The 20,144-nt window shown below is 49.4% G+C and overlaps 1 protein-coding gene across 1 annotated transcript; it reads right to left on the reverse strand.

The window, feature by feature from the left end:
* Nucleotides 1-2,481: 2,481 nt before the first annotated feature.
* Nucleotides 2,482-11,443, reverse strand: GPR162 (G protein-coupled receptor 162). Its single transcript, XM_024111134.3, has 5 exons — nucleotides 10,921-11,443; nucleotides 6,432-8,276; nucleotides 5,059-5,248; nucleotides 3,623-3,774; nucleotides 2,482-3,375 (listed from the first exon to the last, which is right to left on the reverse strand). The coding sequence occupies exons 2-5, from the start codon at nucleotides 7,296-7,298 to the stop codon at nucleotides 2,845-2,847; spliced, it is 1,740 nt and encodes a 579-aa protein (XP_023966902.1). The 5' UTR covers nucleotides 7,299-8,276; nucleotides 10,921-11,443; the 3' UTR covers nucleotides 2,482-2,844.
* Nucleotides 11,444-20,144: the final 8,701 nt, after the last annotated feature.

Below are 20,144 nucleotides of genomic sequence, written 5' to 3' on the forward strand. Positions count from 1 at the left end.
GTAATGTGTAAACCGCCGCCCCCTCTCCCCTGGACCTCCCACTCCCAAATCCCCTACCTGGAGCAGAGGTTAAAGGCTGGCAGCCAAGCAATGACGGCGGACACTGGTGTCTTGATTTGCAAAGGTACCAAGTGTCTGCAGCACCATTGACTGCAGTAAAGGTTGGCTCAGCACCTCTGAAAATCAGGCCAGCTCCATACTGTTGCCACCCCTCAATTTTATTCTGAGTCTGGGATGTTTGGGGCGTTTCTCAAATCCCCAGCTCCTTGAGTCATGTGACAACAGGAGACTCAACTTTCATTTTAAAAAATGAATAAATTTCTAGCCTTCATAGGCATGGAGAAAAGCTTGAAAATATGACCCTGAAGCCTCAAACCCCAACATTTATTATTTGTTTAAACTCTCATGTTTTGGGGTCCTAACTCATGATTTTTTAATGCTTGGGGTTTGCAATCTACTATGACCTGATGATCTTGTGGATGCTCAGGCCAACCCAATCCCCACTCCGTATGGACCAACAGACCTACAACACTCCCTCCTTCCCCAACTTGATTGTTTCTCGTGATCACATCCCAATATTGTATTTACCATGGTGCAGCCTGGCTTAGCAGCCATAAACTCATGGGCAGCTGGTGAATGAGCATTTGGGGGAGGCTAGCCCCTAGCCCCTTCCCGTCTGCCCAAGGCCCTGCCCCTCCACTTCTACACCCCTCCCGCACTGGAGCCCAGAACACACACACCCCCATGGCCACCCTCCCGCACACTCTCAGCCCCAGGCAGGCGGTGTAGCCAGAGCACGCCCTGCTCCAGAGCCCTGGGTGGGCAAAGTGGTCCAATGTCAGGTGGGTGGATGGGTGGGCAGGCAGCACGGCATGGCCCCAACCCTGGGCCTTTTGCACACTGGCTGCAGCCGACCTGCCCCAGCCTCTTGGCCACAGAAGAGCGGGAAGGGAATTGGAAGTAGACAGGAGGGGGTCTGGGGGCAGAGTGTGGGTGGGGCCACGCAAGACTGTTTGGGGAGGCACAGCCTTCCCCTGGGCCCTGCCTATGCTACCCACTGCCCATGAATAAACTAGACCAGATCTGTAAGGCAACCTCTTCTCAGGCTGATGCCCCTTTTGTTTGAACTGATGCCCCATGTTCATTCTCTCAGAATACACCTGAGAGACCGTCTAAGCTGTTACTGGTTAACATACTCTTCGGATTCCACCGCTGCAAGCAGTGCCCCAGTGATAAAGGGCCCTGTATCCTATTCCCCAGTCCCTCTGGGCTAGCCAGTCTCTTCAATCTGGGGCAGAATTGGAATGATGTCCTACAGGTGAAAGGCTCCATGAATATAAGAACAGCCATACTGGGGCAGACCAACAGTCCATCTAGCCCAGTATCCTGTCTTCTGACAGTGGCCAATGCCAGGTGCCCCAGAGGGAATGAACAGAGCAGGTAATCATCAAGTGATCCATCCCCTGTCACCCATTCCCTTTGATCCATTGACAGACACACTAGTCCACCTTTCAGAGTTTGGTATGAAGGGGAAACCAGCCATGGTGTGTTTTGGTTTCCATCATGCATGAAGTTCAGCAAGTGCTGTCCCTGGGGTCTGCATACAGTAGAGGCTTCTTTGTGCTCTTCTCCAGGATACCCTGGTTTTGTTCCTGAATCTGGGAGAAAAGCATTGGCAACTCTGTGAAGTGGGAAGGTCTGCAGCAGGTGCTCTACAGGCAGTGGGTGAGGGTCAGCTGGATGGATGGAATTTTGGTGTCAGGGTTCAATTATAAAGCCAGGTTGCATTATATGCCTAGGACAGCTCCTGCTGTTAACCCCCATCTTTGAACCTCCTTACCTGTCTGTCCTTCCCTAATGTCCCCTGAACACCTCGATCTAATGCTGTCATGACAGTATCTTTACTCATTCCTGGGGGCTGAGAGTCCAGGCCACCAAGATTAATCCTAATGCCTGTAAACAGGCTCCATAAGCAAAATATTTTTTTCCTTGTCTTCATTCTCATCATCTCCAGCAGATTTAACCACTCTCTGAAACAGGACTGGTACAAGGTGGTGGTTTTTATTCTAGTTGAGATATAAAAACACAAGCAGCCACCAGTGCCTTTTTACACTAACACTCCCATTCTTGGTACCCTGGTGAAACTGAACCAGTGGTAGAAAGGGTGGAAATTTTAGGAACAAAGTCTAGTGTGGATACAGCCCAAGTCACCCCTGAGACTGACAACAGAACTATCCCTCCTGTGTCCTGAAAATCCTCCCTGGTACAGGACTCGCCTTCACTTCCTGCCCTGTTGCTGTTAAATATCTGCTGCCTCCCACTCTAATCTGCGGCACTGTTAAGATGGGTGGCAGTGGGAGCTTTGCCTGTTCCTTATGTCCCTCCCTGGCAGCCTGGGAAACTTCATTAAACATTTTGTCAATCACTTTGTTGCCATGGAAATGAGGTTATTATTAATATAGCATTTTAAAAACACACACATTTGACACTCCAAATATAGAATTTTAATACTATTCTGTCCCCACCTCTGTTCTCAGGGGCATTTTCAGTGATGAGTGGAGCTAATGAGAGCGTGGACCTAACAAGGGGTGGAGCTAACAGAGGGCAACCCCCAAGTCATATTTATAACCTGTGAGCAGGCACAGGCTGCTCATGTCCCTGGCTCCTTCGTGCAGACCTGTTGCACTTGTCCCCCAACCACTGCAGCATACATGGAGGGTGCCTTGTTTCTGCCAGCTGTTGAGAAATATGAGAACATAAATTATCCATTGGGTCCCAGGAGCAAGGGAACATTGAAAGTTTCATTTAAGAATCCCAATGGCAGTGTATGTCTTTGATGCAATCTCATAGGTTGAGCTCCCTGAAGGTATGTGCCTCACAGGCTTCAAGGGTCCTTTCATGTGCCTGCTGTCTGTCCTGCAGATGCCAGTCTTCGCTGCCAGACAGTGAGCAGCGTCGTGCTCGATCAGGGCCCTCTTCCTCCTCCTCAGCACCCCCCAGGGAGAGGCGGCGGTCCCGGCGCAATGTGAGTGGGAGGCGGGAGTGGCGTGGACTGCAGGCTGGGGAGGGTAGAGGTGTCTCGTCGATGAATGTGGTAATCTCATCCCTGAAGAAGCAGGCGCTGGAGTTGGATCCTCTGGGGAGCAGCCCCCCCTCAAGAAACTGCCGGAGAGTTGTTAGCTCATTTTCAGGGGGCCGCCGGCGGTGGTGGTAGTCACGCAGTTCAGGAGGAAGGAAGCCAGGGCCCCCAGGCTTGCGGGGAGTGGCGACTCGGATGTCATCAGATGATGACCACTTGTGAAGAAAGGATGGAGTGGAACGGTGGGAGGAGAAGATGTTAGTCTCATCGTGGGACATTCTCCGGGAGATGGGGACCTGAAAGAAGGTAAGAGAAGATGAAGGTGAGGGGAAGGGAGATACTGCGAGGCTTGGGGAAAGCCTCAGAGATAGAGTGAAAGAAGGAAAGAGTTTCAGAGAGGGGAATCCATGGGTTATACACATATGGGAGGCTAGTGACCCCTTAAGACCCCAATAGAGTTCCAGGGAGGGGAATATCTGGGTGCGACACACAAGGGAGATGGGACTGGAGGGTATGGTGCCCCTTGCAGTCCCTACAACTCACCTGCAAATAGTGCACCCTGTCGTGGGGCAGCAGCATGTGATTCATGGGCAGCAGCTTGACGTCCCTGGGATCCCGTTTCACAGCCGCAGCGCCATTGGCATCAAATCGCACCTTACAGATCCGCCCATCGCCGTAATCCTCACAGGCCCCATCTTGATGGGGAGAAATGGTGCACAACACTGTCAGCTGGGAATCTCCTGTCACTGCATGTTCAGGGAGCCTGCATACCCTCCTTTCAAATGCCCTTGTTTTCAATGTGTCCCATAGCTCCTGCTGTCTGCCCTCTTCCCACATGACAAACCCCTCTTTCCAGTTATCCCCCTCCACATTGATCTAGGGAGTATTGGGTCTACCCTGTCCCAGCTCACATCCCCAAATGTTTTGCCACCAGAACAGAGAGAAATATGGATGCTCAGCTCACAATGTTGGGGGTGGGGGGGGTCTGTGGCAGGGCAGAGACTCACCAGCACGGCACCTCCTGCTGGTTGTCCAGGGAATTAGCTCTTTTCCAAACCAGAGTGCCCTCTGCAGACCAGTGTCTTGCCTGCCGCTGGCCCCTGTGTCCCTTCTGGACTCCAGTGCCCTTTGCCCAAGGGTTCTGCCCACCATAGCAACCCACAATCTGGGTCTCCCCACCCCAGGGAACCCCCAATCCCCTATCCCCACCTTGCCTCAGTGGCTACTGCCAGTCTACATTTAGCTCCCGCTCACTGGGGCAGATGGCAGTCTGTAAACCACTCATCATTGGCAAGGGGGGTTGGATCAGCTGCCTCTGCCTATTCCTGGGCTGCCCCTCTGCAGCCCTACTACCTTCTCATGGGCCCTTAACTCGGCCTGCAGCGTGGGGCTTTTCTAGGCTGGAGCTCCCCAGCTCCCGCTGCCCTTCCCCAGCACTGCTCCACCCTAGGTACCCTGCTCAGCTCCCCAGGCAGCCAGGTCCTTCTCTCTCTGAAAGCTAGAGAGAGAGTGTTTTTCTTCCTGGCCCACCGCCCTCTTATAAGGGCCAGCTGGGCCCTGATTGCACTGGCTACAGCTGTGGCTGCTTTCCCAATCAGCCCAGCTTTTCCCCTGCTACAGCCCTCTCCCAGGGCTGTTTTAAGCCCTTCTGGGCAGGAGTGGGGTAACCACCCTGCTACAGGGTCCCACTGTGGTTTGGAGGTTTACATCCTGTGTCTTGCCCCACCATCATAATTTGGGTGTCTGAGTAATTCTGTTCATCCTTTGGTTAGTGTGGGAGGGTGCATGTATTGCTCCAGCCCCCACAAAAGGTGTTGTCCCTTTCCCATTTGTAGAACCCCAGCTACAACCCTGAATACATCCTAGCCCTGCCAAAAGTACTCTGGCCAGACACTCAGTGTTGCCAGGCCCACTTTGCTGTCTGTCCCAGGGGCAGGGTTTGTGATTAGGGAGATGGTGGGAATATTGGGGGGGCTCACCATCATCCCCTTCTTCCTCTGTCATGATGGCCACACACTGCTCCCACACGGTGCGGACATCAGCTCGGTAGCGCTCACAGGACCATATGAAGGAGGGGAGCAGCAAGGTCTGCACCATGGAGCACCAGAGCACTGCCAGCACCATCCAGGTGGGGGCGGTATCATAGCGCAGGCTGAAAAAACTCACCACCTTGGGGGTAGGAAGAAAACAGACAGTGAGTGGGAGAGAGACATACATGGTCACAGAAAGAGAGAGGGGGAAGAGACAGACCGCATGGGAGTGAACTGTGCAGTCAAATGACTGATTGGCAAAGGGTTCTTAAAATAATTGGTTTGGGGTTTTTGTTTTTTCAAAGTCTCCTTGTTTTGTCCCTTACAGATGTCATGAATGTGAAGGCTCGGCTGCCCTGGGTTTGCAGGAGGACTTGGGGGCTCTGAGAGCACCTATTCTGCACTCTCATATGTTAACTGAAGGTGTGAGCCCTATAACAGCCATCCTTTCTCAACAGTGCTCATTATGCACTGGAGTTAAATAGGTGTCTACAAAGAACACAGAATTTGAAACACTCCCTTCTCTTAATTGCTCCCTTTCAGTTTTGTGAATTTCAGCAGTTTGTCACCTGTCCATAGAATCTTCCAGGATAGACCAGAACTGAATTTCTACTAAGAAAATACATTCAGATGGAAGAAACCAACCCAACCCAAAAACAAACCTTCAACCCCCCTAGCAACTTTCAGGCCTTTTGTATCATCTATACATGAGCAAACAATGGACACAAACCCTGGTATTTATTCCTGTGCAGGTCACCTTTAAGTTTGCAGCACAGTTTCTATTCCAGCCCCTTGGTCTCGGTAATTCAGAGCTTTGCAAGCCTTTCAACTGTGGGGTTAGCATTTTTTAAAAAAAGTTTGAGCAAAAAATAGCTTGTCCATTTTGAGAATAAGGCAAACATATTCCTGCTGCAGAAAAAGCAAATTCCTGCACCCTGAATGCCTTTAGAAACTACACAGAGCCAAATATAGAGACCTCTTGTTTGGGGAGGGAAGGCAGGTGAGAGAGTCTCTTATCTAAAGTCTCAAGCAATAAGGAAGCTGGATTAATCGTAGGCTGATCTCAGTGTGGAGCTAAAGGGACACAGAAAGGGGCTTCCATACCCCTTCTCCAGTGGCACTCAGACTAGGGCTAAACCACTCCAAAAATGCGGCCTGCAGTGGGGCAGACTGAAGGGGCTAGCTGAGCACTGCACTGAGCTGGAGACCTCTTTACTGCATTCTCCACCCTCTCTTGGCCACACCCGCCAATCCCTTGAGAAGAGGATTGGGGAGTGAGTTGGTGGCCTACTTGGGTGGAGAAGGGGCAGCCTGCTCCTTACCAAGATGGGTACCCCGGTGAGTGTGTCATACAGGAAGACAATGGCGCTGATGAGGTTGGTCATCTGCATGGAGGTCTTGGCTGACTCTGAGCCATCCAGCGATGACCTCCTCTTGCCCCTGACATCCTCTACAACGATGGCCGGCACATTGAAGGTATTGTGTGTTGAGGCGGGGAAGGAGGAGGAAGCTTCCTCTGTCTGCCGGTGACGACATCTCTGGTGCCTTTGGTGCGCCCACAGGGTCTGGTAGAAGGTGATGCCCACACACACCAAGCCCATGACGATTCCTCCCAGGAGCAGGAGGCTGAAGCAGACACCAAATCCCAGCCCAATCTTGCTGACGATGAACTGGCAGCCACGGGCATAATAGCGCTCACCATTGTTGTGCCAGCCAATGGAGGGCAGAGTGGAGAGGATGAATGATACCATCCAGATGCCCATCACTGCGTGCAGAGCCTGCTTCTTGGCATTACTCAGCCGGTAGTTTACTGGCCACCTCACCATCCACATACGGTGATAGGACAAGGAAGCCACTGTGAAGCAGGTGGCCAGGGCGAGGGTATAGTATGTGGAGACAAAGACTTTGCAGATGCTCTCATTCCAGTCATAATCGGAGGACTCGCGCCGCAGCTGCACCACGGCGTAGGTGGTGAGGGGTACAGCTGCCATGAGGATGTGGGTCCCAGCTAGGAAGCACAGCAGCAGCTCCAGGGGTTTGTGCTTCTGCTGCTTAGCTGTGATGCTCAGGATAATCCAGGAGTTGGCCAGCAGGGCTAGCAATCCACATGCCAGCCACCACAATGAATTGTTGTGCAGGGTCGACTCTGACAGGTCACCCACGCTGCTGCCCCCGCCACGATGCATCATGCCTCCCACGTTGGGAGCTGGAGACAGGGTAGGAGGATCAAGCACAGGGACCCCGTACAGGGGCAGACAACTCTCACATCATCTGCTCCAGACAGGAAGCAAACGGCATGCACAGAAGGGGTCACCAGGAAACATTGCTACAGGGCATATGGGAAGAGCTCCCTCTTTTTCTCTATCCCTTTCTTTGTGCAACCCTTTCAATCCGTCGCTCCTTCCCTCTTTTGCTCTCTTGTTATGTTTCTTTCACTCTTTTGATCACTTCCAATTCTTACTCGCTCCCTTGTTCTCTTTCCCTTCTCGTTCTTTTCTTTCTGTCTCCCTCCTTTTCTCTGTCTTTCTCACAATCACTTGTTAGAGCTTCCCCTCTCTCTCCCACACATGCTTTCTTTTATTTCTTCTCCCTGTTTCATCCTCTCTCCCCCTTTACTCCCTCCGAGATGGATCCCCTGCCTCATGTTCCATCCATATATGCCCCATCTCTGAGTGAGACCTGCTTTTTCCTGGGGCCACCAAGGCAAACAGGTGTCTCTGGGGCTCAGACCTGTCCAGATATTTCAGTGGGATGCAACTATGTGCCAGATCTTGGCATCTCAGTTCTGGTGTCTTAAGGGTTGGTGAGGGGGCTAACAGAGGGGTTCAGAGAGGCTGTGGGTGTAATGGTGGGGTTGGCACATGCACAGTGCACAATCTCCCAGTCGCCAAACACCACAGTCTCAGGGAGCTAATGATTTCTGCCCCCCAGCCCTGTTGAAGCTGTAAAAGGGTGGGGGGAAAGAGAGGCAATGATCTAATCTGTCCAGGATGCCCCAACCACCAGGCCTGCACAGTGTCCTTTCTGCCACCCCTGGATCTTGTTCTGTTCCTACAAGCCCCCTCTTCTGGATGAGGTGCAGGGCTCAACCAGTGAACAACTGGGGGACAGTGAGAAGGGAAGATCCTTTTCTCAGACTCCCTTGGAGATTCAGGGATCAAGATTCACTGCAGAAGGGTGAGAAAAGAGAAAAGGCAATTTAAGATATATCCATCTCTCCAACTCTCTCAACACTCACACACACAAATAGAGCATTCTGATCTAGGCTATGCAGGGTTCTCCCCAGTGACTTTAGATAATAGACTATCCAGATGCATGCCTGTCCTGACCTGCAGCCCCCGTAGATCCAGGTTTGGCTCCCCTGTACCTGATCTCAGTTCTGCTGACTCCTGACCTGCTGCCTCCCTCAGCCCCTGCCATCCTGGTCCTGGATCCCCACACACAACACTTCTGCTGACACACCTCATTCCTGATCCCTAAGCCCCTGCCCTGTGCTTCCAGTTGTGAACTCTTTTGTACAAAGCTGTAAAGCACCTCAAGTATGTCTTAAAAACCCTCTCCCTCCTGGATTTCAGGCCTCAGATCCTCACATCTCTGCAGGTGCACTTCTGTTGTGATCCACAGGACCTATGCTATTTCAGACTTGGGTTCTCCACCCAAAGCTTTGCTAATGCCCCTCATTTGAGATGTATCCTCCCATCCCCCTAATATTCCAGTTCTGGGTCCAGCTATGCCAGTGCCCTCCTGACCCACAGACATCCTGCTGTTCAAGTCTTAGCCCAAAACATTTCTGCCATGGCACCTCAATTCTGATTACTAGCTATTCCAGGAGGCCTCACGCAAAACTCTACTCATGGCCCTCAATCCTGACCTGGAGGACCCACAGCTATTCCTATCCTTAGTTCCCTGCATATCTCTTATGGTGGCCCCCGGTCCTGCTCTGCACTAGCCTCATACTATTCCAGCCCTGGGCTCCCCACAAAGCCCTGCCAATGCCTCTCTGTCCTGCCCTGCAGCCCCCTTGCTATTCCAGTCCTTAGGTCACATTATTTCTCTGCCAATATCCCCAAATCTTAATCCACAGTCCACTGTACCATCTCTGTTCACCTCACAGAGTTCTTATGATGCATTTAAATTTTGACCCACACATCTTAAATTCAAATCCTAAGACAATATACACAGCTCAGCTAGTGCACCTAAATCCTGACCTGCATCCACTTGCTATGCAAGTCCTAGACTCCTGATACACAGCTCTACTGATGCACCACAATCCTGACCTGCAGCACCCACAGCTATATCAGTCCTGGATTATCTGCACATCTCTGCTGCTTCTCCTCAATTCTGACCCACACAAACACCTACAGTGCCATTCCAGGCCTGGCCTCCCACATTGCCCTGCCAATGCCCCTCACTCCTGTCCTGCAACCCCCCTGGTATTGCAATGCTGGGCTCCCCACACAGCTCTGCCAATGCCTCTCAATCCTGACCTATTCAGATCTGCTTTTCCAGTTCTTAGTTCTGCGGATGCTCCTCAATTCCTGACCTGCAGCCTCTCTTTTTATCCTCAGCCTCACATTTCACCCTCCACTCTTGCAATCTGAGGCCCTGTAGCTCCTTTCACTCTGCCAAGGTGCTGAGGCATGTTACTGGACCAGCCTCTCCTCCATAACTAGATTTAAAGAGCCCCAACTCTGCCCCACTTTGTGGGCTTTTTTTAACATACCATCACCCTTGCAATTAGGCCTGTGGCCTTTGGAGACAGTTATGAAACTAAAGACCCCCTAGTAATCCAAGGAGACAGGAGGGGGAATTCCCAGCCCCTACTGTCTCACGCACCCACCCACACCTGTCACTAAACCAGCCAGGACCCCTCCTGTTTTCCGTGGGGTCCAAATCTGCTTCCAGGCACTGGGTGGGTGGTTCATGGTGTCTGGGTCTCAGAAGCTTTCTGCTGGCTGATCCCTGCCCCTGTTCCTTTGCCTGCCTGGGCTTCCTGTCAAAAGGCCACCCTCCCACCATCCATCCTGCCAGCTGGGAAGTTCAGCTCATGGACTCGTGACTCAGGGAAAGGCAGAAGAGGAAAAGGTCTGAGATGAAGATGACCCAAAAGGAAAGAGAGTGAGTGAGAGAGCCCTAAAGCCTAACAGAGATGGAGCAAGGAGGAGTATCTGTCTGGCTGCGCTGTCTGGGCTAGGGGAGGAAAGGTGCAAGGGCCAGAGCTGCAGGGCCTCTTCCACCCACCTTGTTCTTTTGTCTCCTGTCCAAGGCACAGAAACTGGAAAGGGTTACAAAGAAGTTGCCATGGTTATTACTAAGCAGTGGAGAGGTACTGGGGGCAAGGGATGAAGGGAGCAGTGTGGGGACAGGGCAAGCTGGTTTCCTTTTCCCCTTGCCTTGCTGTGTGGGCAGGGGGCAAAGCCATAAGGCAGAGGGGTGCAGGGGGGAGCAATAAGGAAAAGAAGGAAAAAGTGGTGGTTGAATAGAATAAGAGCCAGGGAAAGAAGGATAGAGAGGGACAGGGACAAGGTGCAGAGGGCCCCATGGCCAGCAGAATGCTGACCAAAAGAGTGATAAGGCCTTAGAGCACAAGCCTCTGTGTGTGGAGGTGACAGTCACCTCAAGGGCAGGAGATGCATCCCTATGGGCTGAGAGCGAGACGGGGGAGTTGGGGGGGGGGCGACACTTATTGATCGCTAGAGAAGAGGGAAGGCCGAAACATGGGGAAAGGAGGAAAAGGCGAAATGCAGCGAAGGGCCAGCCCCCTCCCCCTGGCCACACACTGGCGTCTGGAGCTGAAGGGACCCATCTTACCTCTCGCTGGTGCTGGCGCTGCCATGGCGACCGGAGCATCTCTCCTTGTGTGTGCGTGCGGCTCTGCCGTCGCCCGCCTAGCTCCCTCAGCCCACATGCCCCAGCCACAGGGCGCCGCAGGCAGCGGGGATCGGCCCCGCCAGCCGGAGTGACAGTAAGCGAGCGCGAGATGGAGGGAGCGAGGCAGGGAGGGAGCAGAGAGCAGCCCGGAGCGCTGGCTCCGGATCAATGGTGCTGGGATCTCTTGTGCTCAGCAGTGGGGGGCGGGTGGCGGGGCGAGGAGATAAAGGGCCCAGGCTTAATGGCTGAATCGATCGTCTATTAGTGTGTGTGTGTGAGTCCCTCCCCTCCGCACTCCCCGAGGCGGGTGTTGTTCTGCTGGGCTTCCGAGCGATTTGTTTCCTGTTGGGAGTAGGAGGAGTGTGTGTGTAGGGTGCTGTGTGTGCGCGTTAGCCTGGGAGAGGCCAGGCTGGTGTCTGTGTGCCCTGCAGGTGTGCGGGCATGTCTAGGTTACGGAGCAGACAGGCTGATGCGTTACAAGTGTCAGTTGTGTGTGTACTCAGAGAGAGTAGGAGGGTGTGTATTACATGTGTGAGATCTGTGCATGTGTGTAAGGGAGAGGGAAGACTGGCCTGGGTGGGTGACGTGTGTGTGTGAGGCAGAGGGTATACTGGGTGTGAGTGGGGCATGTGGACAGGAGAGGGCAGGCTGGGGTGAGTATGTGTGTATAGGCTGGGGTGTATGTGTTACAGCTACAGAGCAAGGTCCAGCCCTAGTTTCTGAGCTGGTTCTGGGCACGGTTCAGCTGTAAGGGTAGCTAAGGACAGGCTGGGTTCAGCACTCATTCGGTTGCAAATACTGAAGACACCCACTGTCAGCAGCAGGTAATTTCCCAGGTGCAGCCAAAGCATCCCAGTCTGGATGGTGGGGTCAGTTAGCTGGTCTGGGGCCTTCCCCCACCATCATTCAGCAGCCTGGTTCCAGGTCAGGGGTATGGGGAATGCTGGGATAGAGGGAGACTGGGGCAATGCCCAGTCAACGTCACCTCTCAGACCAGAAGTGCGAAGCTCCAGGCCCCATTGAATCCAGTGGGACTAGAAGGTTTTCCCAGGACAATGGACACCCACAACTCCCTCCTCAATGTGAGGGCCCCTTACTGAGGTGACTGCACCAGCCAGAGTCCTCATGTATGCTATTTTTAGAAGCTGGCATCTCCTTCTATTAGAATTATTATTATTTATGCAGGGTATTTCCAAGACACCAATTTAACCATAAATTCTTTTATTAAATCCAATGGCTGAACTGTATTTATACATTTGCTTTAAATATGCCTCAAAAGCCTAAATAATAAGCAATTTATTACATCCAAACAGCAATAAAACATTGATAAGCATTTGATCAAGATACTTTAAAATGGGCTAAAGCAAGTGGTGTTTAGACCCATATTGGTCATCTCCAACTTGGCCAGGCAGCTATTACCAATGAACCTTTTAAGAGTTTATTTTTTTATACCCTTTAGCAAACAAGTGACATCATTGCCAATTAGCAGACCTTAACTAAGGCCAGATAAAGAAGTGTCTTAGATAGCCAGTTATTTACTATACCTGGTAGATAGACAGAGACAAACACCTACAGAATCTCCTACAAATACCAGACAGAGACAAACACGTACAGAATATCTATCAAGCGTTCTTAAAACTGCAATACCCACCTAGTGAAGTGAAGAAACAGATTGACAGAGCCAGAAGAGTACCTACTACAAGACAGGCCCAACAAAGAAAGTAACAGAACGCCACTAGCCGTCGCCTACAACCCCCAACTAAAACATCTCCAACGCATCATCAAGGATCTACAACCTATTCCAAAGGATGATCCCTCACTCTCACAGACCTTGGGAGACAGGCCAGTTTTTGCTTACAGACAGCCCCCCAACTTGAAGCAAATACTCATCAGCAACTACACACCACACAACAAAAACACCAACCCAGGAACCAAACCCTGCTACAAACCCCGGTGCTAACTCTGTCCACGTATCTATTCAAGGGATACCATCATAGGACCCAACCACATCAGCCACACCATCCGGGGCTCGTTCACCTGCACATCTACCAATGTGATATATGCCATCATGTGCCAGCAATGCCCCTCTGCCATGTACATTGGGCAAACTGGACAGTCTCTACGCAAAAGAATAAATGGACACAAATCTGACATCAGGAATCATAACATTCAAAAACCAGAGGGAGAACACTTCAATCTCACTGGTCACTCAATAACAGACCTCAAAGTGGCAATTCTTCAACAAAAAAAATTCAAAAACAGACTCCAATGTGAAGCTGCAGAACTGGAATTAATTTGCAAACTAGACATCATCAGATTAGGCCTGAATAAAGACTAGGAGTGGTTGAGTCATTACAAAACCTAAACTTAATTTTCCCAATACTAATTTCTCCCTACTGTTACTCACACCTTTTTGTCAACTGTCTGTAGTGGGCCACTCTCTTACCACTTCAAAAGTTATTTTTCTTCCCTTGGTATCCTGCTGTTAATTGATTTATCTTGTTAGACTGATTTAACACTTGGTAAAGCACCCCACATCTTTTCGTGTATTTATACCTGCTCCTGTATCTTTCACTTCATACATCTGATGAAGTGGGTTTTAGCCCATGAAAGCTTATGCCCAAATAAAGTTGTTGGTCTCTAAGGTGCCACAAGGACTCCTCGGTTTTTGTTGTTGCTGATATAGACTAACACGGCTACCACTGAAACCTGTCACCTGGTACCCCGTTAACCATGTTTTATTTCTGTTACTTTAGACCAGACCTTAAAAAGATAACACTGGTATTTTGAAGGGTCCCTACAAGTTTAACACAACTCTTCTTTCTCGTGATCTCATTCTTTCTGGTTCCATGCTTTGAGTTTATATGCTCATGCTAATATCAGAACTAAATTTAAAACTATAATTCGCCCATATCTAATGAGGGCCTATATGTCTACATCCTTCCTCCATCTGCGCTAAGGATGGGATGGGAGTCAAGGGTTCAAGATACATAGAGATCCTGTGGTCCTCCTAGCTTTGCTGTGCTAACTCAAAATGCAGTGCTCATGCCTGACATGAGACCAGGGCACCAAGGGATTTCATCTGAGCTCGACTGGCTGGGGAGGGGTTGGGTCCCAGATATAGCCATCTGCTGTGCTATGGAACCTTGTGGCTTTTGGTTGTGTAGAGTGATGAAACAGCAAGTTAGGGGAGGCGGGGCTGGTAATTTCATAAGAACCAAAGAGATCCGCTCTCAATCAAGGCATTTTTGCATCTCATTAGCGCCTGAGAATGTGGCCCATTTCAGAGGACGTGAGCAGATATAGGACAATATCAAGGTAAAAATGGCTTCACGTCAGGCAGAGAGACATAGACAGAGTGAGATGAGCAGGATAGAGGGCCCACTTCATTCCTACCCTTTACTCCAAAGAGTCTGTCCTGGTTCCTGGCTTGATACCAGGTTTTCTCAGTTGGCATTGGCAAAAGGGATGTGCTAGGGGCATTCCCAAAATGTGAGAGTGGCCACAAGGCCACTGTGCTCTAGTCATTTCTAGGGACATAGGAATTGCCAGACTGGATTAGTCCAGAGTGGTCCATCTAGTCCAGTCTCTGACAATGTTCTGTAGCAGATGCTTCAGAGGAAGGGTCAGGAAATCCCACGGGGACAAATTATGGAATAACCTGCCCCTGGGATTAATTTTTTCCCAGTTGCTGTCACTTAGTGGTTGGTTTATGCCTTGAATTAGGAGGATTTGTATCCATAGTTGCCAACTTGTGTGCAGATCTATTTGTAACATTTAAAAAAATTATTTAATGAGACAATTTGCATAATTTCAAATAATTTGCATATAACCATATACTTCATCTTAAAAATATGTGTGTGCTTAGTGCTGGTGAAAGGTGTTGGCTTGACTGTTCTGTGGAACGAAAGCCTGTTTATCTACAGGATATCAGCAGGGGAAGCTTTCCATCCACATTGCCTTGCCAGCCTACCTCAACTCTCATCTGGGGTAACTTCCTCTAGGGGTAATGAGTATTTCATGGTCTATGAAGCTTTTGGCTTTGCTGCTGTGCCTGCTAATCAATGCAAAGCACAGTGGTAAGGAGAGCTGGGCAGGGAAAGGTCATGCTGTTTCACAGAGAATTCTGATATTTCCAAGTATGATTTTGTTCCCATTTGGAATGGAACCGCACAATTTCAAAATTCTCTGTAAACGGGAAGGGAGTTCCAACTCCAAGGCAGTGTGCCTGGCAGGCTGCCCTGAAACCCTGAGCTCTGTAACAGCCTGATGGCTGAGCTGCCAAGGAGCTAGGCAGGTGAGCTGGCAGGAAATAGGCAGGTTTCTAATGGGACCTGGCTGGCAGGCCAGAACCCTGCCTGGATTCCAGAGGAACATGGCCAAAATTGAATCATCTCCACAAAATGTTTTGATTTCAATGAATTGGCAAATTCTGACAAAAAATATTTCATCAGCATTTTTCCGACCAGCTCCAGTTGAGTTTGTAACAGGAGAGCTGGAAGTCAGCTCCTTCAAACTCATCTCCTAGAGGGGCCACCAAACATCTGTTAGTTAGGAACAACTTAATTCCTACTGAGCTGGGCTGGGTTCAAGTTGATGATTTAGATGCAAAAGGCTCTGTAGTGCATTAGCAATGCCTAGAGACATCCAGTCCCCCAGTAAGTGTTCATGTTACACTTTCAGGGATAAAGCTTGCTTTCTGGAAAAAGAAGCGTCTTAGTTCTGACTTTTCGGGAACTGACACACAGGGTATGTCTGCACTGTGATAAAAAACCTGAGGGTCTCAGTGCCCAGGTCAGCTGATTCAGGCTTGGAGGGCTGGTGCTCGGGGCTAAAAATTGCAATGTTGATGTTCGGATTCAGGCTGGAGCCCAAGCTCTGAAACCCTTCTCCCTTGCTGGATCTCAGAGCCTGGACTGCAGACAGAGCCCAAACATCTACACTGCAGTTTTATAGCTCTGCAACTTGAGCCATGTGCACCTGAGTCAGGTGGCCTGGCCAGCCACCTGATCTTGTATCGCAGTGTAGATGTACCCACAGATCTTGTATCGCAGTGTAGATGTACCCACAGGCAAAATCTTCCACACACTGCTCTCAATCTCCTTCAAACACATGCTATTATGAAATGCCCCATCTTGTTCTTAAGGGGACAAATCCTATTAACAATTATACGAACATTAAAAATACAACAAATATTGATGCAACGTCCAAATTCACATCTCAATATAATCTTTTGCTAAATAAAATAATTTTAATAATTCTCCAGGGCTCCCACACTAACTCAAAGAGGGTCATAGGTATAGCTATAGCCAAAAGTCATCAATAGGCCTTGAATCCATGACCCTTCACTCCCCAGCACAGCTATCAGCTATTTGAACAACTGCTAATGGAAGCAGGCTATTAACTTCTTTGTGGAGCAGGTCACAGAGGTTCCCTACAACACACACTCTGCCAATGGATTACACAACTATTGTGAGACAGCACTAGGATGCTGAATATCAGGATTCCTGGGTTCTCTTTCTGCCTCTGTGAGCAGAGTGTGGTGTAATGGTTAGAGATAGCACAGACAAGCACGCGATTTGGCATGTTACTTCTAAAAGGCCGTGTAGCTATAATGTGGGCCTGTCGTATTAAAGATTGAGAGTTTATTCTCAGCTCTGTCTGAAGTGATTGAGTGAAGCCACTCATTTCTCTTATCTGAAAAAATGGATGAATGATAGCTGCATAAGGTAAGAGGACACAAGGCCTTGATTAATATGGGTTATTATGACCCGCACAGAAATACTAACAGCAGGTAGTGCAAGAGTTAGGATTAAAACTTGCATATGTTTGGTTACAGGCTAACACACATTTTCTTAGATAACTGGGTACCTTATGAAAGAAAGATTTTCTCTTTCTCTCTCTTTTTCTCATATTATGTGTGTGACATTTTCCTTGAGATAGGGGAATATACGACAGTCCTGCCAAATGCGTGAGTGTACATGACGTGGCAGATCTGTACTTCCCTCCTGCTTTTCTTCTGGTCTAATGTAATGATGGGGATGTTTTCATCCTTTTCTGAATCCTAGTAGCTCTTGACTCCATGATATCCTGGAGCAATGAGTTTCACAAGTCGGGTAATGGTTAAAGAATATTTCCTTTTAGCAATTTTCAATGTGTTCTGCTTTCAATTTCATTGAACAGCCTCTTGTTCTTGTATTAGTAAAAAGAGTAAATAGGAGCCCTTGATTTACCTTCTCTTGCTATCCATTATTTAGCATTCATCTCCTCTCTATACTGAATGAGTCTTTTCCCTGATTGGTTACAGTTAATGTAGCACCCAGTAAGGTGTAGGGGGAGTTCAGATTATTCCTTGCAATGTGCATCACCTTGTATTTGTCAGTCCAGAAATCTACCTGCCATTATGTTGTCCTAGAGGCGACACGGGGGGCGTAAGGGGGGTGGGAGGGGGAGATGGAGGTTTCAGGTGACTCAGCTTTTGGGAACACTGCTTACGACATTCTGGCACATGCAAAGTTGGTGGTGAGAGCATGTGGAGTGTTTTGATGGGGTAGTGTTTTATCTCCACTTTGCACAGGTGTAAATGACCAGGCAAGGCCCAAGACTGAGATTGCTCAGTAATTCATGAAGCTCTTTTATGTTTTCCTAGTGAAGCAGGAGCTGCAGATGTCAGGAAACAACCTCCTCTCTCCATTCTCCTTCCCTCTCCTTTGCCAGGACAACAGCTGTGCCCCATGTCCCACTAAAGAACCTGCCGGAGGGGTGGAAGGTCCCTCAACTCCTCTCTGTTCTCTAAACCATCCCAGCCAGGGCTGGACTCTGGCCCTGGCCTTCCCCCATCACAATTCTACTTAATGCAGAGATCCCCTCAGTGGTGTAGCCCTCACCATGCAAGCACTACTCTTATTCACTTCTGAGGCCACAAAGAGTTCCCACCCTGAGTTGCTTTGTTGGATGGAATCCCAGGCTTGGACAGAGAATGATTCAGTTCCTTGCTAGCCTTTCAAGGGTCACCGTGGACTGTGAAACTAGGGCACAGGAACAAAATGGATCCTCCAAATCTGAACACGGCCTCTGGCAAGTTGGGGTCAGAGAAGGGACCTCATGAGTCCAGCGCAAAGAAAATTGGAGACCAGTTGGTCAATGGGTGATGAGTAAGGGAGCTGATATTCCTCCTCTTTCCCCTCTTGATTTACTCCTGAGGCAAGCTCTACCTCTGCCACAAGACCCTTGCCCTCCCAGTTCTCTTGTCCTCTGTATCTTGAGGACCTCTGGAACTCAGCGCCTCTAGGCTCAGCTAAGCTGGTACAAAATTAACAGCCATGACTGAGAAATTTGTTCCAATCCAAGGCCCAGCCCTTGCCTTGGGATTTAAAGCAGAGCACTTTCTAATGGCGAACAAGAGGAACAGAAAGAAAAGAGTGAGTGGGGAGCTCTAGAGAGAGGCCTCTCTGGGGCATACCTACAGGAGAGCTGGCAATCCTATAGAGAAGGGCTGAGAGCTCTGGAGCAGAGATTCCTTGAAAAATATACGCAAAGGGGATTTAGGGGTACTCAGAATGACAGGCTCCTACACCACTATAGAGAGGGGCTTAGAGTTCCAGAGAAGAGATATCACTAATGATAATTGCAAAGCTTTGGGGAGCCTTGTTCCCCTCCCTCTGTTTGGGGGATACTAACAAACCAAGGGAGCAGAGGTACTGGAGCAGACAATGGAAACCTGTGTGGAGGAACCCAGCTGTTCCAGATTCCCATAATCATGGGAAGAGGGTTGGATGCAAGCACACGTACAACCTGGGGGTTTTCCTAGCAAATCCCCATTTGCAGACATTCCCCATGATAGGTGTAAACCTTAAGAAAATAGCCAGTGCAGAGCTCCTGTCTCATGCACCATCATGGTGCCCTCTACCACTGTGGAGGCCAGAGCTGGGCAGCAGCAGGCTGCTCCTTCGTCACTGCTGAACTTGGCTGATGAGCCAGTAAAGTGGAAAGCAACAGCTGGAAACATTAAAATTTATCTGTGAGATAAAGAGAAATGAAAAGAGGTGTTGGGTGCCTTCCCTCAGACCTCAGGAATGTAGGAAGAAATGAACAGGACCAGAGACACTGCTGAGGAACAGGACCACTGCCTTGCACAGGCCTTAGGGAGGATGAGTCATGCTGGGCAACTGAGCAGATCAGGTCTGACAGACTCCACCAGAATCACAGCCTCACGCTGTTGAGTTGAGGGACAGAAATAAACTAGGACGCAGAAGGGACCTGGAGAGATGTGACCATGAGCTGGGGTTATCTTGGCACACATATTTCTAGCTCAGCAGGGCTGGGCAGCACAGTCTAGTCACAGAACGCACAGCACTGCCAGTGCCCCTAAAGCTCCTCCACGGTATTCCAGCTCTCTCCATGTTTCCTTCTGGAGCTGCGGTGGGGCACGGTCTCTGGGGCCTCCCAGGGGATGTGGGATGGGTCCTGGGGCTTGACCCAGCTACTAGAGGAAGGGATATGAGTGTGTTTATGGAAATGCTGGTTTCTCACTACAGCCCAGGAGCGGCATCGATAATAGTAATCCAAACAATTATGGAAAGCCTACAACACGTCCAGCTTTTTTTCAAAACCATTGCCTTTTGTGGTCATGTGGCATTGGGCAGCGTTCTAGCTGTTGTAATTGTTTTTTCATTGCAGATACTGTTGTGCGTTGTTTATTTGGGCCCTTTTGTGCAATTTCATATCAATGTGGTTTCATTTTGCTGTTATTCCTATTTTTTAGTGGTGTGTTATCAGTGTGGTGCCGTCATTCCGTGTGATGGTTCATAAATTGTGGTGGTTTGTCATTGTATGTTGCAGCTTTTCAGAGTTGGGTATAATGGTTGTTATCACTGTGTTTGTGGTTGTGTACTATTGTGGTGGTCTGTCAACTATTATACACAACTATTTTGCCATTGTATGTCAATTTGTTTGAGTTTTATTGTGGATTATTATGGTTGTTTTAAACATTGTGTATTGTGTTTTTAATTTACTGTGGTTGTGTCATGTATTTTGGTGTAGTAACGTGTATTTATGCTTGTGTTTAGTGTTGTGGTTGTTTAACATCACTATTATGGTTGTTAAGGTTGTAGCCAGATTTCATTTTAACAGAGGTGAAAACATTCTATAAAATCTGTTTTTGG

This window comes from Chrysemys picta, chromosome 1 (genome assembly GCF_011386835.1).
Source record: "Chrysemys picta bellii isolate R12L10 chromosome 1, ASM1138683v2, whole genome shotgun sequence".
Classification (NCBI taxonomy): Eukaryota; Metazoa; Chordata; order Testudines; family Emydidae; genus Chrysemys; species Chrysemys picta.

Coding starts and splice junctions, on each gene's coding strand:
- GPR162 (XM_024111134.3), bottom strand. CDS start 7,298: ATGATGCATCGTGGCGGGGGCAGCAGCGTGGGTGACCTGTCAGAGTCG. Junction 3,775..5,058: donor AGAGGAAGAAGGGGATGATG/GTGAGCCCCCCC, acceptor CTCCCCATCAAG/ATGGGGCCTGTGAGGATTAC. Junction 3,376..3,622: donor ACAGGGTGCACTATTTGCAG/GTGAGTTGTAGG, acceptor ACCTTCTTTCAG/GTCCCCATCTCCCGGAGAAT.